A 17687-nucleotide genomic window follows, 5' to 3' on the forward strand; every position below is an offset into this window, starting at 1 on the left:
TCCTTCCAACCCAAACCATTCTATGATTTCTCGAAACCGGGGTTCCCGTTTGCGTCGCCGAGCCCTGATTTAGGGGTTACTTTAAAACACAACGATGCTGAGCCCTTTCTCCTGGCGGTTTTTAAAGCCGGCGGGTGTGTCGGATGTCCGCTCCCTGCCGCAGAAATTCAATAAAAGTGATAAAGTGATAGAAAATTTAAAAAGAAAAAGGAGATTAATTATTTTTGCGGGGAAAAAAACCGACTTTCCAAGGTGGGGAAAAGCCTGGGGCTGCACTTGCTGCGTCGGGGTGGGGTTTAGCCGGGGGGGGGGGGGGGGGGGGGGGGGGGGCGGGTCCCCCCCTGCGCGGTGAAACCGCGGCGCCGCAGCGAGGGGGCGTGGCCGAGGGGCGTGGCTATCCCCCTGAAGCCACGCCCCCTCCCGACCTTGTTCCCGGGACGCGTCGCCGCCGGGGCCGAGCCGAGCCGAGCCGGGCCGATCCTCTCCGCTGTTACCGCCGCCGGTAAGAGCCCGCCCGGGCGGGTCGGGACCGCGCCGGCCCTTGGGATGGGAAAGGGGGAGATCGTGGGGGTGTCCCCTGCGTTGTTATGGCGGGCAGGGCCCTTCCCGGGGGTGTCCCCCCCCTCCCCGGGAGGAGCATCTCCAGGGTGGGGACCTTGGGTGTCTCTCCTGGGGACAGCTTTGAGGGTGGCGAGGGGCTGCGGGGGCTTCTTTCCTCCTCCTTCTTTCCTCCTCCTTCTTTCCTCCTCCTTCTTTCCTCCTCCTTCTTTTTCTCCTCCTTCTCCTCCTCCTCCTCTTCCTCCTCCACCGGGTGTTGCAGCGGATGGCAGCAGCGAGCACCCTGGGAAGCGTGTCCACCTCCTCCCTGACACCGCTGCTCTTCTTCACCTCCATCCCCACCCACCCCATAAACCCCCCCCTCCCACCCTGGTTCTTCCCCAAAATCGCTGCCCCGTTTTCCTCCACTTTTTCAGCTTTTCATCCCGCCCACCCCACCACTGAAGGTGCCACTTGGGCCGGTGCCGAAGGTTTGCCCTTTTTTCCCCGGGGCTTTGCTCTCGGGCGGTTGCGGTCACGCAGGCCGGAGCATGGCTGACGCGCGGCATCCTTCGTGCCTTCCGCGCCGTCACGAGCCGCTTGGCCGGCACAGAGCTGAGGATCGGGCACCTCGCTCCTGCCGGCACGGCGTGGGAGCGGGTGGGCAGCTCGCTCCGTTTGAAGGAAGACCAGATTTTTGCCTTTTTCCGTGTCGATTCAGATCCAGCCCCGCCATCGCTGCCGCCGGTCAGACCCACGGGCACGAGCGAGGGCAGCATCCCGCCCCGGAGCCCCCCACTCCCACGGGGCACGGCTGTGGGTTTCCAACCCCCTTTTAATTTCCTCTTGGGATTTTTGCTGTGCCGCTGAATTGTGCGCTGACCGCACGGCAGGTTTAGCGAGTTACCCCAAATGAATATTCAAGAAGGCTGAGGACAGCAAGGCGTGACAGGCTGCTGTACCTATAATTTATTCTTTTTCTGACGAGGGGGATCTATTACAAAGCCGAGCTGCTCTCCCTTCTGCTTTCATGCAGTTTTGATCGAGTGCTCAGCTTCAGCTTTGTCCTGGGAAAGGCGAGGAGGGACTCTCAGATCACGAGTGTCCGAGTTTAACGCCCGCACGGCCCCGTAGCCCAGCGCACGTGGGGTGCACGGAGCTCCCAGCGTCGCCCAGCGACCCGGGACCCCCCGGCCCTGCAGCCACCACGGCAAGCGGGGACAAAGCTTCCCACTGAGACGTGCAGATTTCTGCTGTGGGGTTCGGGATGGGTGCAGGCTTCAGGGAGGGACGTTTGTCTTCATTTGTGCTTCTTGTTTTATGAAATGTCTTGGGGCACGTGCAGCAGGGGAGGGGAGGAAGGAGCAGAAGGCGGTGTCTTGGCTCAGGACGGGCTGGTGGGGAGCTGGCACGGCTGTCCCCCCATCCTGCTTCCCTTTCCTCGCCACCTCCCCGTGGTGAATAACAGCCCCATCCTCCTCTTCTCGCCCCGCAGCAGAGGCCGACATGACCACGTCCACCCCGTGCTAGGGCTTCCCCCCACCGCCTCGGTGGCCCCCCCCAGCCCGGCGGCGAGGATGCGCGCCTGGAAGGCGGTGGCCAGCACGCTGGCGCTCAGCGGGGCCGATGTGGTGGTCACCACGCTGCTCTACACCCACGGCCGGGGCGGGCGGGATGTCCTGCAGGACCTGCGGCACTTCAACATCTTCAATTCGCTGCTGGACATCTGGGGGGGCTGCCTCTACCGCAGCTGCGTGCTGCTGGGGGCCGCCATCGGGGTGGCCACCAACACGGCCTACGGCCCCCGGCGCCTCAGGGCATCGCGGACCTTCATCGCCGTCATCTGCCTCCTCATGGGCATCTACATGATGGTGAAGCTGCTGCTCTACTCGGAGGTGCGGAGGACCATCAGGGACCCCTGGTTCTGGGGGCTCTTTGCCTGGACCTACGTGGCGCTGGCGGCCACCTTTGGGCTGTGGCAGTTGCTGGCTTGTGTCACCTCCTCCCGCGAGGCACTGGGGCCCGGCTCCGAGTCCCGTGCCGAGGCAGAGGAGAGCTGCGACGGCGGCGCGCCGCGGGACAAGCGGGAGGAGGCGGCGGGTCCCACCATCCATAAGCTGCTGTCCTACACCAAGCCGGATGCCTTCTTCCTGGGCATCGCCTCCTTCTTCCTCCTCGTGGCCGCTCTGGGTGAGCGAAGGGACCGGGGCAGCCGCGGTGTGCTCCCAAACTCTCTGGGAGAGGGGCTTGGCAGCACCCCAGGATTGCTTTTTTGAGGGTGCTGGGTGGCACGTCCTGCACAGGCTGGGGAAGAAATGCAACGGGGTGAAAAAATGTGAAATGGGATAAAACACACTGGGAAACGAAACATCCCCACGTGCCACTAAGGGCTGCACCTCCTGGGATGTCTCGTGGGATGGCTGAGGACCTCCGAGGTGGGGATGGGGCTGTCCGTGGGCTGTTGCGGTTGGAAATATGGGTCCTCTGCCGATCCTGCGCGGTGGGGCTGAAACACTGTGTTCTGTGCTTGTCCCTCAGGAGAGACCTTCCTGCCCTACTACACGGGGCTGGCCATCGACGGCATCGTGGTGCAGAAGAGCATGGACCGCTTCTCCACGGCGGTGCTGGTCATGTCGCTGCTCGCCATAGGAAGGTAATCGCAGGGGCTGGTTTTGGCCCTGACGAGGATGAGTTGGGCTTTTCTCGCAGGTGGTGGTGGGCGTGGGCTGTCTCACCTGCAGCCGCTCCACCGGGTCCCTGCCAGACCCCAGGGATGCGCTTTGATTTCCCCGCGCTGTCACGGTGCGGAGAGGCCGTGGCAGCAGTCACGAGGCCGTCGCGTCGCCCACCACGTCTGTCTGCTGGCGGTGGGAGAGCAGGAGCAGACGCCGGGAACGGGCTCCCCAGGGAACGCCATCCCGGCAGCGCTGCCTCCCTCCCGAAGCTTGTCGCTCCCAGGGGGAGGACCAGCCGCCTCCGTGCTGGTAGCACCCAGAAGAGGCGTGGGCTGGTTTAGCCATCGCTTCCCGGGGTGGAAAGCGGTCCCAGCACAGCATTGCCCAAGCCCTCGGCCCGGGCGTCGGGGTCTTTGTGTTGCTGAGGAGCGGGTTTCGTGTCCATTGGTCTATAACGTTTCTTATCTGCAATTAGCTCATTTGCCGCAGGTATCCGGGGCGGCGTTTTTACGCTCATATTTGCAAGACTGAACATTCGCCTTCGCAACTGCCTCTTCAGGTCGCTGGTGTCTCAGGAGATGAGTTTCTTTGATGAGAATCGCACAGGTTGGTTCCGCTCTTCCCTTGGACTCGCTCGAACCCCTCTGTCCCATCCCGGGGTTGTTTTCCCCTTGCCTTGCCCTGCCAGCACGCAGCAGGTTGGGGGCACCCAGAGACGGCACCCAAACGCTCGTGGTCAGAAAGAGCGGCAGAAAGCTCTTCTCCTTTGGGTGCTTCCCACTGTGGGGTCAGGGTGGGATTGCCCAGCACCCTGGGGATGTCCCATTGCCACCAATCAGCCTGACATCCAGCACCCCAAAACACCCCCTTTCCTCCTCCTGTCAGTGCCTGCTGGTCAGCCGCTCTCCAGCTCTGCTCCAGGCGTGGGGAACCTCAGACATCTGAAGCTGGCTGGGTGTGCTTGTGTCTTTCCCTGCTCACCATTCAGTCCTGTCCCGGTCCGTGCCGCTCTGGTGTGGGCCCAGCCCGCTGTAAATTTTCCTACATCTAATTTCTTCTCGGCGATATTTTTAGTTTTGAGGCTGTTGCCGTATTTAGCAATCGCTGCACGGTGCCCTGGTAGCTGAGGACACCGGAGCTGTTACTGCAAGGGGGATACGGGTAGCCCCGGACTTACACAAAAGCACGGGAGTTCGGCTGGACTCGAGCACCCGCCAAGTATTTAGAAATTCAGGGTGATGTTTGCTGGCTGTAACATTCAGTTCCACCAAAGGACACCGCAGGAGCTTTGCCCCTTGGCAGCCAGACCCACACCCCCCGGGTCACTTGGGTCGGCTCCAGGCTGTGGGTCGCACAGCTAAACCCCAAGATCCCTCTCCGAAGCTGCCTCGTGCTCCGCAGGGCGTGCTGTGCCCGGCCCCGGCTGTCCTGCCAGGACACAGCGAAGGGTGCCGTCAGTCCCTGGCGAGCTCCTGGCATCATTTAGAGATGAACTCGGGGCTGGGTTGACAGCTCTGGAGGTGCATCCAGCAGCCCAGCAAACACTCCACGCCCACCGCCCGTCTGCGTGCCCACGGGGTGCCCTCTAGGGTAGGGTGCTGCGACGGTCTTGCAGCTGTGCTTGGTGGCCCGGGGGTGTAGCTTGTGCCTTCAGATGCATTTCATCTCCCTTGTGCATGCAGCAGTTCGAGCTCCTCTGGTTCGCTTCACATCCGCAGCGGTGGAGAGTCACCCCCCCCACTTCCATGTCGCCCTCCAGACCCTCAGCGAGGGGCTGGGTTGAATGGGGAGCTCCATCTGGCCCCTGGCACGGGGCATGGGACACGGCTAGGCAGTGACCTGCCATGGTGATGTGTCCCTGCTCTCCCCTTCCCCAACCCCTCGTTGCTGCAGGGGATGTCATCTCCCGCTTGACATCGGACACGACCATCGTGAGCGACCTGGTCTCCCAGAACATCAACATCTTCCTGCGCAATGTGGTGAAGGCCACGGGGGTGATCTTCTTCATGTTCAGCCTTTCTTGGAAGCTCTCACTCGTCACCTTCATGGGCTTCCCCATCATCATGCTGGTGTCTGATGTCTATGGGAAGTACTACAAGGTAGGCAGGAGCGGCTGGCGTGGCCGTGGTGTGCTGCACTACTGGGCTGTTCCCCTCTTGAAGGCATCGTGGAGATTGTGGGTTGCCTTGGAGCTGGTGGGACTGATGCTTGGGTGCTTTGCTGCCGGCAGTGGGGGCAGGAAGGCAGCCTTAAACCTGTATGGGCAGACGAGTGCAGCCTCGGCTGTTACCTTGCTTCATGCTCAGGAGTCGAAGCATCTCAGGTCTGACAGGAGAGGTAGCTTGGTCACGGGATGTCCCATATGTGCCTGCCTGAACTCCTGCAACCTGTCCTCTCCTCTCCCTTTGGGGTGACTTGGGTGGGGATTAAAGCCAGTGCCGAGCTCCCGAGCTCCGCCTGGGGCTAGCGTGGGCCAAAGGCAGGCCCCCGTGGCTGACGCTGCATCCCGTGGGCTATGCGAGCCCTGCACCGCTGCTCCCTGCGTTGCTGATGGGTGCTTTGCGCTGTGCCGGGGACACGGCGCGCACGGGCGCTGCCAAAGCGGGGTCCTGGGGTGCTGCCTCCCCATCCTGTGGGTTGGGCACTTGTGGGAGGAACAGAGCTGCCCTTGGTCTCCTGACCTGCCCCTGACTCGGAAACTCCTGGAAGGGCTTCTGGGCCGGGGTGACCCTGTCCCATCAGAGGGCACTGGGAGCAGCGGCTCTGCCGCAGGCTTCCCAAGTGGTCCTGGGTATGGCACTTTGCCTCCCGCAGCCCAAGTCCCTCCTTGGGACTATGAGCACAACGAATCCCTCCTGCTCCTGGTGCAGCGTCCCAGGCCATCCGGAGGTGTGGGATCTATCCCAGTGCTCAGCCTTGTTGCCCACGGCCTTGGAAAATGTCACCGTGCCCTCTCTTCCCGAGGCCAGCAGAGCTGGGGCGTGCAGGGTCATGTGCCACGGGCAGCCTGGCGCCCGCTGAGCCCCCTTTGCCCCCCTCTGCTCCCCGCAGAAGCTCTCCAAGGATGTGCAGAACGCCCTGGCCAAGGCCAACAACACCGCCGAGGAGACCATCTCCGCCATGAAGACCGTCCGCAGTTTTGCCAACGAGGAGACGGAGGCGAACGTGTACTGGCAGAAGCTGCAGCAGGTTTACAAACTCAACAAGCGGGAGGCCATGGCTTACACCTACTACGTCTGGTCCAGCGGGGTAGGTGGCCGGTGCCGGGGCTTCCCCGTGCGGGGCTGGGGACGGGCAGGGAAGGTTGCTTCGGATCCCATAACATGCGTGGCGTGATGCGCGTGCGTCTCCTTCGCTTCCAGGGAGCTTTGCGGGGCGAGCCCAGCCTTGATGTCCACTGCCTGTAATCCCCTGTCTCTTCATGATTTTCTTTTTTAATTCACTCATCAAAAAATATGATCCATTCCCCCTTAGGGCAGCGCTGCATCATGCCACCAAACGGTCTGTTTTTCTCTCGCAAATAAGAATATAATTGATAACAGCTCAAGGTCGTGGAAAACCCCGTGTTTCTGCGTTGCTGCATTGCGTTGCCTGTGCCAGCTCCTCGCCGGGGCTCCGGCTGGGAAGCAGCCGCGGCGTTGGTTGGACTTCTGCTCAGAAACGGAGATTTGCTGCGTGTGGGTGGTGGCAGGGGGAGGCTGCTGGGGTTTGGCTGGTTTGGATATTTTTTTTTTTTTTTAAAGATGCTTTTTCATCATTTAAGTCCAGATGGTTTGGGACTTCTGCATCAGCTGATGACTAAGGCTGTGCAAAACCCTCAGAGGAGGCTGCCCTTATCCCTGCATGAAGCAGTCTCTGCTGAAGGGTTTGCAAGTTCTGGTGCCCTCGTGCAGCCGTGGGAGCCTTTGTGGCTTCCCAAGTCGGGGATCAAACTTTGAGCATTTTTAGCATCGTTCCTGGGCTCTGCGGTGAAGCCGGAGCGTGAACTGGGTCAGCACGGATCGCGCCGAGTCAAAGAAGGCAAAAACCTCAAAAACTGCTCCTGTGGGGCTCGCGTAGAAAAAAGCTGATGGATTTAGAACAGCCCCGGGAGAGTCTTTCTCAGAAGGAACACGGGATCTTAAGGTCAGATTGTAGCAGAGCAACAAAGGAGGAATTTTTTTCCCCGGTATTTTTGTCTGTGTGCATTCACAGCCTGTCCCGCAAACGTCGCGCAGAGCACCAGGGCAGCGCCGCTTTTCTGAGCACCCAGGCAGCACGGAACAAAACCAGCTGAATAAAGGCAGGGGCTGGTGTTTGTCATATCAGAGCTGATCTGTCTCCTTTCTAGCTGTCGTGGTTTGCACGAGAGTAGGTGGTGCCCCCTCCACACTGACTTCAGGCAAGAGCTGATGTTATGCTTCAGGGACTTGTACGTGCAAGGAAGATTTTTTGCATTAACTCTTGGCTTGATTTTGTGCTCTAAATTAAAATGTGTCACATTCGTATAACAGAAAGTTTATTTTAGTGGTGAGATGACTGCGTGTGTTGCATAATTTGCATGTAGCTTATTACGCTTGAGGACATTAGTCCAGGAGAGGAGTTCATGAGATGCTCTGTTATTTCAGATAAACTCTCCCTCCTTGGCTGTTGCCCCTCTGGACTTCTGTTTTGTTGAGAGATGCCAGCCAGCTCCTTAAATCAGCCCGTGTACTGGAGTTGCTTTTCCCTTCTCGTATCCGTGCTCACTGCGAGGGCTGTCAGCTGTGCGCTGGCGGGGATGCTCAGTTCAGGGCTCGAAGAAGAAATGTCAGTGCACAGATTGTGGGCTGTTGTGTGAGTAATTATGAATGCACCAGAATATAGAATCATAGAATGGTTTGGGTTGCAAGGGACCTTAAAGACCATCTGGTTCCAATCCCCCTGCCATAAGCAGGGACACCTTCCACCAGCCCAGGTTGCTCAGAGCTCCATCCAACCTGGCCTTGGACACTGCCAGGGAGGGTGCAGCCACAGCTTCTCTGGGCAACCTGGGCCAGTGTTTCACCACCCTCATGGGGAAGAATTTCTTCCCAATATCTAATCTAAATCCGCGCTCTTTTAGTTTACAGCCGTTCCCCCTTGTCCTGTCACTACACACCCTTGTGAAAAGCCCCTCTCCATCCTTCCTGTCGGCCCCTTCAGGTACTGGGCAGCTGCTCTAAGGTCACCCCAGAGCCTTCTCTGCTCCAGGCTGAACAGCCCCAACTCCCTCAGCCTGTCCTCGTAGGAGAGGTGCTCCAGCCCTCGGATCATCTTCGTGGCCCTCCTCTGGACCCACTCCAACAGTTGTCCTTGGTGATTTGGGGGTGTTTTCTCGCTTGCAGCTGACCCTCCTGGTGGTCCAGGTCAGCATCCTTTACTATGGCGGGCACCTCGTGATCTCGGAGCAGATGACAAGCGGAAACCTGATATCCTTCATCATTTATGAGTTCGTCTTAGGAGACTGCATGGAGGTGAGTCTGGTGTGTCCCTCTGGGCTACCCCACATCAAGACGATGTTTATCTGCTAGAAGGTCCCAGGGCAGTCGCAGGGCTAGACCCCGAGTTGACTTCCCTGCGATGCAGTTCCTTGGTGCTGTGGCTTTGCCCGCCGGTGGGCTGATTCTGCCCTCTGCTCCCGACTCCCCTCCTGCTGTGCCCTTGCAACCTGAACGTGCCCAAAGCAGCTCGTCCCCCGCTAAGAAATGGGGACCAAAGGGGTCAGGCTGGCCCTGCTGAAGAGCAGAGTCCTGGCTGCCTCCCAAGCACATTTCCTAGCGTGAAGGATGCGGGGATTACAAAGCTGCCTGTTAAATTTCAGGCTTCATTAAAAAACTTAATTACATTACTTCCCCCCTCCCCCCGCCCCCGCCTGCAATAGGCTGCAAGCTGCTGTGCTGGCAGCGTGTTAGCAAGATGGGATAGTGGGTGGGATGGCAGAGCCCACCCAGGGCTGCCTTTCCCTTGCAAAGGCGTCAGCTTGGCTAATCGAGGCAGAAATGATCAAGCCGAGGTTTCCTCGCCGCCAAGCGTGGTTTCGGCAGCGGCGCTTCAGCCTTTGCGCCGCGGCGGAGCAGAGCTGGAGGCAGCTCGCCCGGCTCTCACCATCTGTTTGGATGCCTGCAGGCTCTGATGGTGTTTCCAGGCTGTGGTTTTGGGGTGGGTTTGCTTTGGGTTTTTTTTTTTTTCCCCTCCTGATGGGAGGGTAGGTTGCAGTACAAGCTGTTCTGCAACTCTGGGCTGAATATGGAAAAGGGCCAACGTGATGGGGGTTTATTCCAGGGAAGCCGGTGTCAGCGTGCGGCAGTTGTAGCAGGGAAAGCAGAATGGTAAATCCACTAGGACCACAGCCCTGCAGGGAACAGCCGTATCAGCTGCCAGACGGTTGTCTCGAAAGGTCCAGCCTGCGCTGCTCTGCATTTGAGACACGTGTGCTGGGGAACAGAACCACAGAATCACAGCATGGCAGGGGTTGGCAGGGACCTCTGTGGGTCGCCCAGTCCAACCCCCTGCCCAAGCAGGGTCACCCAGAGCGGGCTGCACAGCACCGCGTACAGGCGGGTCTGGAATATCTCCAGAGAAGGAGACTCCACAGCCTCCCTGGGCAGCCTGGGCCAGGGCTCCGTCACCCTCGGAGGGAAGAAGGCTGGTGCGATGTGCTGCCGTAGGCGGACTCTGTCCAGCCATTGCGTTGGGGAGCTGCTGGTCTTGAGCAGAGACATGCGCGGGGGATTTTGTTGGAAGTTTGTGTTGTGTATCTCCTGGCACACGTCTTCTCTTCCTAATCCATGCGTTTCCTTCTTCTGTTCCCCTCTGGGTCTACCCATGCACAAACCCCTTTAGATGGTCTTTCTCTGGATACGGCCATATATCCTCTCTATACATTGCACAGGGGGAAAAGCATTCTTCTTCTGTGTCTGGTGACTGTAGTTAATGTCAGACTATAGACTTGGGAATAGTTCAGCTGTTCCTTACAAGTCGCACCGGTTGCCTTTTCCATCGCATGGGAGGGTCTCATTGTTGCCTCTTCCCTTCCAGTCCGTTGGCTCTGTCTACAGCGGCCTGATGCAGGGAGTGGGAGCTGCCGAGAAGGTGTTTGAGTTCATCGACCGCAAGCCAACCATGGTGAACGACGGCTCCCTGGCTCCAGACCACGTGGACGGGAAGGTGGAGTTCAGAAACGTGACGTTTTCCTACCGCACTCGCTCCGCAACCCAGGTCCTCCAGGTGAGCCCCGCGGACGCAGCGCGCTCCCCACCACGAGGCATCACGCGCTGCTCCTCCATCGCCGCAATAACCGATCCCCAGCCCGCGGGAGGTGTCAGCTGCCCGTCTGGAGATGCCTAAAGGCAGGCTCAGCAGCATGCTGGAAAACAGATTATAAGGAACAGCGGGTGTTTGGGGCCAGCCTTCCTTGCAAGGAGTGAGATTTATTAATAAAACCCTTGTTCCCTGCTGAGGCATTAAACACGTCAGCATGGTACAGGGCTTTGTGCCAAGCTGCCTCAGACTGTTTCCGTGGGAGAGGGGCTGGGGTCACGGGACAGGGGGAGGCAGCAAAGAGGTTGGTTTGCTTTGCAGTTTTTAGAGATCCTGCTACATCAGCAGGCAAATTTGAAGCAGTTTTGGAGGCTTCTTGCTTCCTCAGAGCTAGGAGAGGTGGCTGACGTGGCACGTCACCAAGGTGGAGGGTCATGATGGCTGGATTTCAGCTGCCTTTCTTGCATAGTGCCCAAGCCACTGCCCGGGGACCCTGGGAAGAGCCAGGACCTGAGCATGCTCTCCCATCCGTGTTGCAGGATGTGTCCTTCACCCTGCATCCCGGCAAAGTGACGGCGCTGGTGGGTCCTTCGGGGAGCGGGAAGAGCTCCTGTGTCAACATCCTGGAGAACTTCTACCCTCTGCAAGACGGGCAGGTGCTGCTGGACGGCCGTCCCATTACCATGTACGATCACAAGTACCTGCACTCAGTGGTACGAGCGACTGATAAGTGTATTCTAGCTATCGCCTGCCATGATCAAAGGGGATGGATGGTAGCGTTGCATGTTGCTTTGGATGTGATCTGCCAGCTTCTGAAATGTCCAGAAAACTGGAGACTGGAGGTGGTCCAGGAAATGAATTCCAATAATTTGTGGGGGTGGAAGGGAAAAGGGATGGAGAGTGGTTTCATAGGGAGAGGGAAGTCTTCTGAAAACAAAGCAAGAAACATGTTTTGTTTTGTGTTTTTTGGCCAACACAGTAGAAATATGTTTTTGGTTGTTGGATTAATTATCGTCTAAATTGGGTTTGGAAAAAAATGTTTTGCATTCCTCCAGCACTTTCTACCTTAAGAGCTTAAGGTAATTCTCAGCTATTGGGGAGTTAAACCTCTTGGGGTCCTGGCAGCAGCTGGAGCACCGGAGGGGCCGGGTGGTTTGCCCAGGAGAGGGGATGTGGGCCCCTCAGCTCTCGTCTGTGTGTCAGCACAGATCAGTCTTCATCTCCTCTGCAAGTAACTGCCTTCTTTGTTTGCTGCCAGAGCAAATGGCCTCACCAGTCAGCAGGAAAACCTGAAAACAATTGATCAGAGACAGGCTGGAAAGCCAAAGTCAGTGTGACTAATTTACATTCCCTGCCCGTACTGAGCGAAAATTAAAAGACAAGCAAGCCTTTCAGTTTAGTAAGCCTGGTGTGGTGTTAGTGACATTAGGAGCATGGGGAGAAGTCAATTAAAATATGACCGTGTCCCGCTGGATCTCTTCATGCCCGGTTCTGAGCAATAGTTTGGAGGGTTCAATTTATTTCTAATATTGAGTGTTTGACAAACAGGCTGAATTTGAGAGTGAGCAACAACGGCTGTAAGGTAGGACAGGGAGGCTGTTGCTAAGCAATTAAGGAATTGCAGCAGCTATGTCCCTAACTTGCTAATTTTGGATTAAACGACGCAGGAGGGCTCATTCACGTGGCCCAAGCATGATTACTGGTCTTGAATGAAAAATCAGCAAGACCCCGGGGGGGGGCCCATCCAGCCTGCCTTGTCCCAGCAACTGGTTTCCCATACTGGGAAGAGCAAACAGCGATAGGAGTGACAGGTCTGGAGCAAAAACACAGCGAGGTCTTGGAGGGGGAAGTCCATCCCAGATGCCAATGTACCAGCGCTGCATCGGTTTTCTTTCCTGTGAAATGGCTTCCCAGCAGATGATGCAAACTGGGTTGGGGCTGCCGCTGTTGTTGGCATCCTCGCTGGAAGCTCACTCGAAGCATTTCTTTGTCTTGGTTTGCTGGTGGGGCTCTGCCTGCTTGAGTCCTTACCCAGCAGGAACAAATGCCGATGATCCGAGATGCTGGCCAGTGCATCTTCGGCTCCCAACCGCCTCTTCTTCTTCCCTTTCCTTCTGCAGATCTCCCTGGTGAGCCAAGAGCCGGTGCTGTTCGCCCGCTCTATTGCGGATAATATTTCTTACGGCTTAACCTCAGCTTCCTTTGAGTCGGTTGTTCAGGCTGCCCAGAAGGCCAACGCGCACGCCTTCATCACGGAGTTACAAGACGGCTACCACACAGGTACCAAAATCCCTCCGCTTGCACTCGGAAGCATTGCCTAGGGAAGGCAGAGACTCTTCCCTCAGGTGAAAAGTCAGCCAGGTGGTGACGGGCACGAGTCCGTGGCAGCTCGGAGGCACTGCAGAGGCAGTTATGGGGAGAGGGGCAGCACCCTGGCTGCCTTTTGGGGTGACTGAGCTGTCGCAGGATTTCTGAGCCCATCCCAGGAGAGCGGTTCTGCCACCGCTCCGTGGCAGCGGGGTGAGCGTCCCCTGTCCCATCCGGACCGGTCCAGCTCCCGGTGCCTGGCAGCGTGACGGAGATGTGGCACTGGCAGTCTCGCCACTTGGCAGTCCAGTGATCAGAAGAGCCCAGAACCCCGTGAGCCGTATACCACCCCACCTGCACAGGGAGACAGTGAACCTGTGACAAAGCCACAGCAGTAAAAGCTGATGTGTTTGTGACAGTGGGACTTTGTGAGGATGCAGATCAGACTGCTGATGTGTTTATGGGAGCCAGCAGAGAGGTCCCGGTTTCCCCTCGCTGCTGCCTCGGCTGCACACCCTCCCGAGCCCGACTTGCAGGGAGAGATGGGAGCGACGCAGCTGCATGGGCAGGGGGTCTTGGGGTTTGGATGATCTCCCAGGCTCAGGGACTTCCCTGCGCTGTTTCCATGAGCATCAGCCCCTCAAACCCTGGGACAACAGTAAAGAACTTGCTGCTGGAGGGAAGGACTGCAGCCTCAGGGATGTTTAACTCGTTTACATTGCTCTGCCAAGTGAGCAGAAGCGTTTATCTGGTCTTTGCTTCAAAGCCTGACACCATCCTGATGCTGCTGGCTGGGAGCTGAGCTTGATGGCAGCTCTTGATTTTTATTTTGACCCCTTCCTCTCTCCCTTGACCCAACAGAGGCAGGTGAGAAAGGAGCCCAGTTGTCAGGTGGCCAGAAACAGAGAGTGGCAATTGCCAGGGCCTTGATCCGAGCCCCCCCCATCCTCATCCTGGATGAAGCCACGAGCGCGCTGGATGCGGAGAGCGAGCACGTGGTGAGTAGGTGCCTCGGGCCAAAGAGGCAATTTGGGTCTGGAGAACAGACTGTAGCTTCAGTTTCCAGCCTGTGGACAAGCTTAGTCTTGACCTGGTGCAATCAGAGGTCTGGGTAAGATGCTAATTCCTAAGCAGGAGTTTGCTTCCAACACTGCTGTAGCCACTGAGAAGGGAACAGTCCTGTGCTCCCAGCAGTCAGCGCCTGATGAACCTGACGAGATAGGGATCTCTGCCGATTTTTTGAAATGTGGAAAGTGTTTATTGGCATACGGCAACTCTGTGCAGCCTTTTAGGATGGGATACGGAGGAAGACCTTAAAAGTCAGTACTGCAGCAGGAGAGTAGGACTGCCTGAGCCAAAATCCCAGCTAAGGCACCAAGAAAGCCATGCTTGCAGGAAAGGCCCCGAGTTTTCTGTCAACTGAGCTGGTTTATCCGGCTGGGATGTGACGACCAAACAGCTCTACCAGCAGCAGTTTGGCCTCACTGGTTTAATGACATGAGGAAAGGCTAGTTCAAGGTTGAGGTGTGAGAACGTACCTCTAGGTCCCAGAGGATAAGGGCTGCTGGCCCACGGTGTGGGGCAGCGCGAGCATCTGAGCTTGGAGGTCCTCAGCCACGTCCATGGCATCTGATACCAGCCCAAGGCTGGTTTTGGCTAGCCCGAGGTGTCAAGGTGATGTGTGGCCTGATGGCCATGTGCCTGCCTCTAGGTCTTAGTGCCGTTGTCTGTCTCTTGGCTAGAAGACAATTCTTTCTTGCTTTGCCTTGATATACCCAGGAAAGAGCTCTGCTCTTCTGAGCAGCTGCATTTACCAGCTATTGGCTTCCTGCAGTCCATGCCAACAGCACGTGGCCTCCAAATTTGGGCTCTGGCTCTAACGAGAACCCAGCTTGCAGGATCAGACCTGCGTGCACACCGCTCCTGCGGGCTGGCTGGACTGAGACAGCCTCTGGGGCGGCACAGGGAGAGCCGGGAGCTGGGATGGACGTGCTGGAGCTGGCAGTGCTGCAGGGCATCTTGTGTCCTCTGTGTAGCCAGAGGAGAGCAAACCTCCCATCCAGAGGTTTCTTAACACAGACCGTGAAGCTGCTCTTCTCCCTTCCCGAGCGGAGCCGGTGATGCTCGAGCACTAATGTCTTTTCCTCCCACGCAGATTCAGCAGGCGATCTACGGCGACTTGCAGAACCACACGGTGCTTGTCATAGCTCACAGGCTGAGCACTGTCGAGAAGGCACACAACATCATTGTGCTGGACAAGGGCCGCGTGGTGCAGCAGGGCTCGCACAAGGAGCTGATGGAAGAAGGAGGCCTTTATTCCAAGCTGGTGCAGAGACAGATCCTGGGGCTGGAGGGGGGTGGCGCGGACAGTCGCCAACCCGCAGCCCGGGGGGATTCGGCGAAGGCGCCCGGCGGGCTGGAGGAAGAGTTCAGGATAGACCATTCCCTGCCGGCCGTGGCGCAGGACGATTACAACACCACGGCTCACAAGTGAGAGCGGCGAGGGCCAGCGCTCGAGACGCTTGCTGGGACGTGGAGACAGGAGGCGGCTTGCCGACGGGCTCGCGCGCTGCAGAACGACGCCCGTTTGCTCACCCCGCGCGCGTCACACACCCGTGCACACACAAACACGCACTGTAGAGCTTCCTGATGCCGGCTGGTTAAAGGGGGAAACGGATTTATTCGAGGGAGTTGGGTCTTTAGCAATTCCCAGCATTTCTGCTGGGTTTCTTTTCTTACTACCAGTTAATTCCTCTCGATGGGACTTTTCTCCCGTTGATATGCATGTGTAACTGCTATTAACCGTAATGGATGTTAAATGCATGCATGGAGGGGAAGATTGAAAACCCCTTCAGGAATTTCAGAGGGTGGCTTTTTTGGCTGGATAGAAAAGCGATGACTGTAAAACAAGGTCCTGCTCCTGCTGTCAATCTATGGGGCTGATCCAAAGTCTGCTGAAGTCTCGGGGGAGATCCCGTTGGCTTCGGTGAAAACTGGATCGCTCCCAGAGGGCTGAACGCCGGGAGGGGTTTGGACTGAGGGCCTGCGGGCTCAGGCTCACAACCATTGCTGCTGAGCTTGCACCGTGTGGTAGCCATCCTTGCTGGAAGGAGCCAGGGGACCGGGAGGCAGACGTTGCCTTCAGATTTGCTCTTGGTGCTTGGTGGGTGTTTTAAAGGACGAAAAGTTTTACCATAGTTGGGTTTGGTTTGGGGGTTTTTTGGTTTGGGTTTGCGGGTTTTTTTTAATATCTTTATGTGCACTGTGCAATGTCTGTCTGACTCCAGCATCCACTGAAAATTGGTCTGTTAATTTCAGAATTTTTTTAACTCACAACCCCGGTGCTGGTTTGAAAAAAAACACTACTAAAGACAGGCATAAAATACTAAAAGACAGCACTTTATAAATCCCACCAAAGCTTTGTTCAGCTTCAGGCCATGCTAGCGACTTCACAGCGTGGGAAATCCGTACGGTCACTTTCCTTGAAGTCTGACTTCAGCTGCCTGAACTTTAAAATGTGTTTCTTTGATTATTATTTATTAACTTATTTTTAGTATGAGGGATAGAAAGAAATTTGTTGCTCCTAGGCCTTTTGGGTAACGGCTCTGGTTTAGTAGTGTTATCCTGCCATAGACTGGTGAAGAAACCTAAGCGTCCAGGCAGGTGCTGTTGAAAAAATCGCGTTTATACGGGGAAGATTGACTTCAGACTGTGCGTAGTTAAGAAATTATCTCAAGCACTTTAGCTCTCATGTTTTCCGATATTTGAATGCTGCTGTATTTTACTTTTTGGCAGTTTTGCAATTTTGTTGTTGACGATGTTTTGTTTTTGTTTAGTGATGTTTTACAAACTCTTTAGTGTCCTTGAGGAGGGATGCTCAAAAAATAAAATACTACCTCTGCCACTCAACGTCGAGCCAATCTAGTGGGGGTGTTTCTTTGCCTTCGTGGTTTTCAAGGTAACGTTCATCAGAGGTGACGGCTGAATGCAGCTGCACGTGTCCAGGCTCCCTTGCAGGGAGAGACAAGAAGAACCTACGGAGAATTAGGTATGTAAGAGACCAGCATCTGATAATGGCTGTGAGCCACAGCAGTAGGTGTAACCTGTTGAAGAACTTGTTTTCATCTGGGATCCCATCTGGTAGTCTCGCAGGAAAGGACAGGCAGACTAACCCGTTCTCAAAGCACCGTGCTTCCCGACTGGAATCTTTTTCAGCTGCTTGCTTTTGTGATACGATAAAAATCTGTGCCTCGGAAGAATGAGATTTTTTTGTCTTATCTCCCTCCACTTAGGAAACCTCTGTCGTGCACTGCAGGCGCACCTAAATCACTCCTGAGATCACCACTTCAGTAAATGGCCATGCATTCCTGCCTGATGAAAATTTGCACTGTGGGTATGAAGAGACTGGGGGTTCCACCCAGCGCCGGCGAGCAAGTGATTAATTCTGCATTTTTATCAGTACCCGTGAGCAGAATGTGGCCAGCAGTTCGTAGAAGTGGAATTAATTTCTGCTTAATTGAAAAATGGGGGGGGGGAAGATTGGGTTACCTGGGAACTAAGGAAGCCGACTCACCCTGGGAAGTGCTGGTAGGACAACGCGCCTTAGCACAAGAGATGCCAGAAAAGAGAATTTGATCGTACTCTGTGTATCCCCCTCCCAGGCAGTGCTGCAACAAGGGGAACTGGAGGATACAATCGGATTAGTTTTCTTGCAAAGACTACAGTGAATTTCAGGAAGGGAGCCCCGCTTCCCAAGCCTATTGGAAAGGGCAGATTGTCTCTGCTGGTGGCACCAGTCCAAGCTGATAACAGGGCCTGACTTTGTTCATTGCCACAGGTGCTGAATTCTCTCTCTTGCATCTGGATAACTCAAGGCTACTTTTCCACTGAGCCTTGTGTCTCGTGGCT

At 56.5% G+C, this 17687-nt stretch overlaps 1 protein-coding gene across 1 annotated transcript; it reads left to right on the top strand.

Moving 5' to 3' along the window:
* Nucleotides 1–409: 409 nt before the first annotated feature.
* ABCB9 (ATP binding cassette subfamily B member 9) lies at nt 410–16694 on the top strand. The gene is made up of 12 exons (XM_075434844.1): nt 410–502; nt 2033–2727; nt 3076–3190; nt 3688–3818; nt 5106–5311; nt 6264–6461; nt 8558–8686; nt 10251–10439; nt 11012–11185; nt 12593–12752; nt 13641–13777; nt 14935–16694. The coding sequence occupies exons 2-12, from the start codon at nt 2115–2117 to the stop codon at nt 15271–15273; spliced, it is 2391 nt and encodes a 796-aa protein (XP_075290959.1). The 5' UTR covers nt 410–502; nt 2033–2114; the 3' UTR covers nt 15274–16694.
* The last annotated feature ends 993 nt before the right edge of the window (nt 16695–17687 follow it).

Source organism: Opisthocomus hoazin, chromosome 13 (genome assembly GCF_030867145.1).
Source record: "Opisthocomus hoazin isolate bOpiHoa1 chromosome 13, bOpiHoa1.hap1, whole genome shotgun sequence".
NCBI lineage: Eukaryota > Metazoa > Chordata > Aves > Opisthocomiformes > Opisthocomidae > Opisthocomus > Opisthocomus hoazin.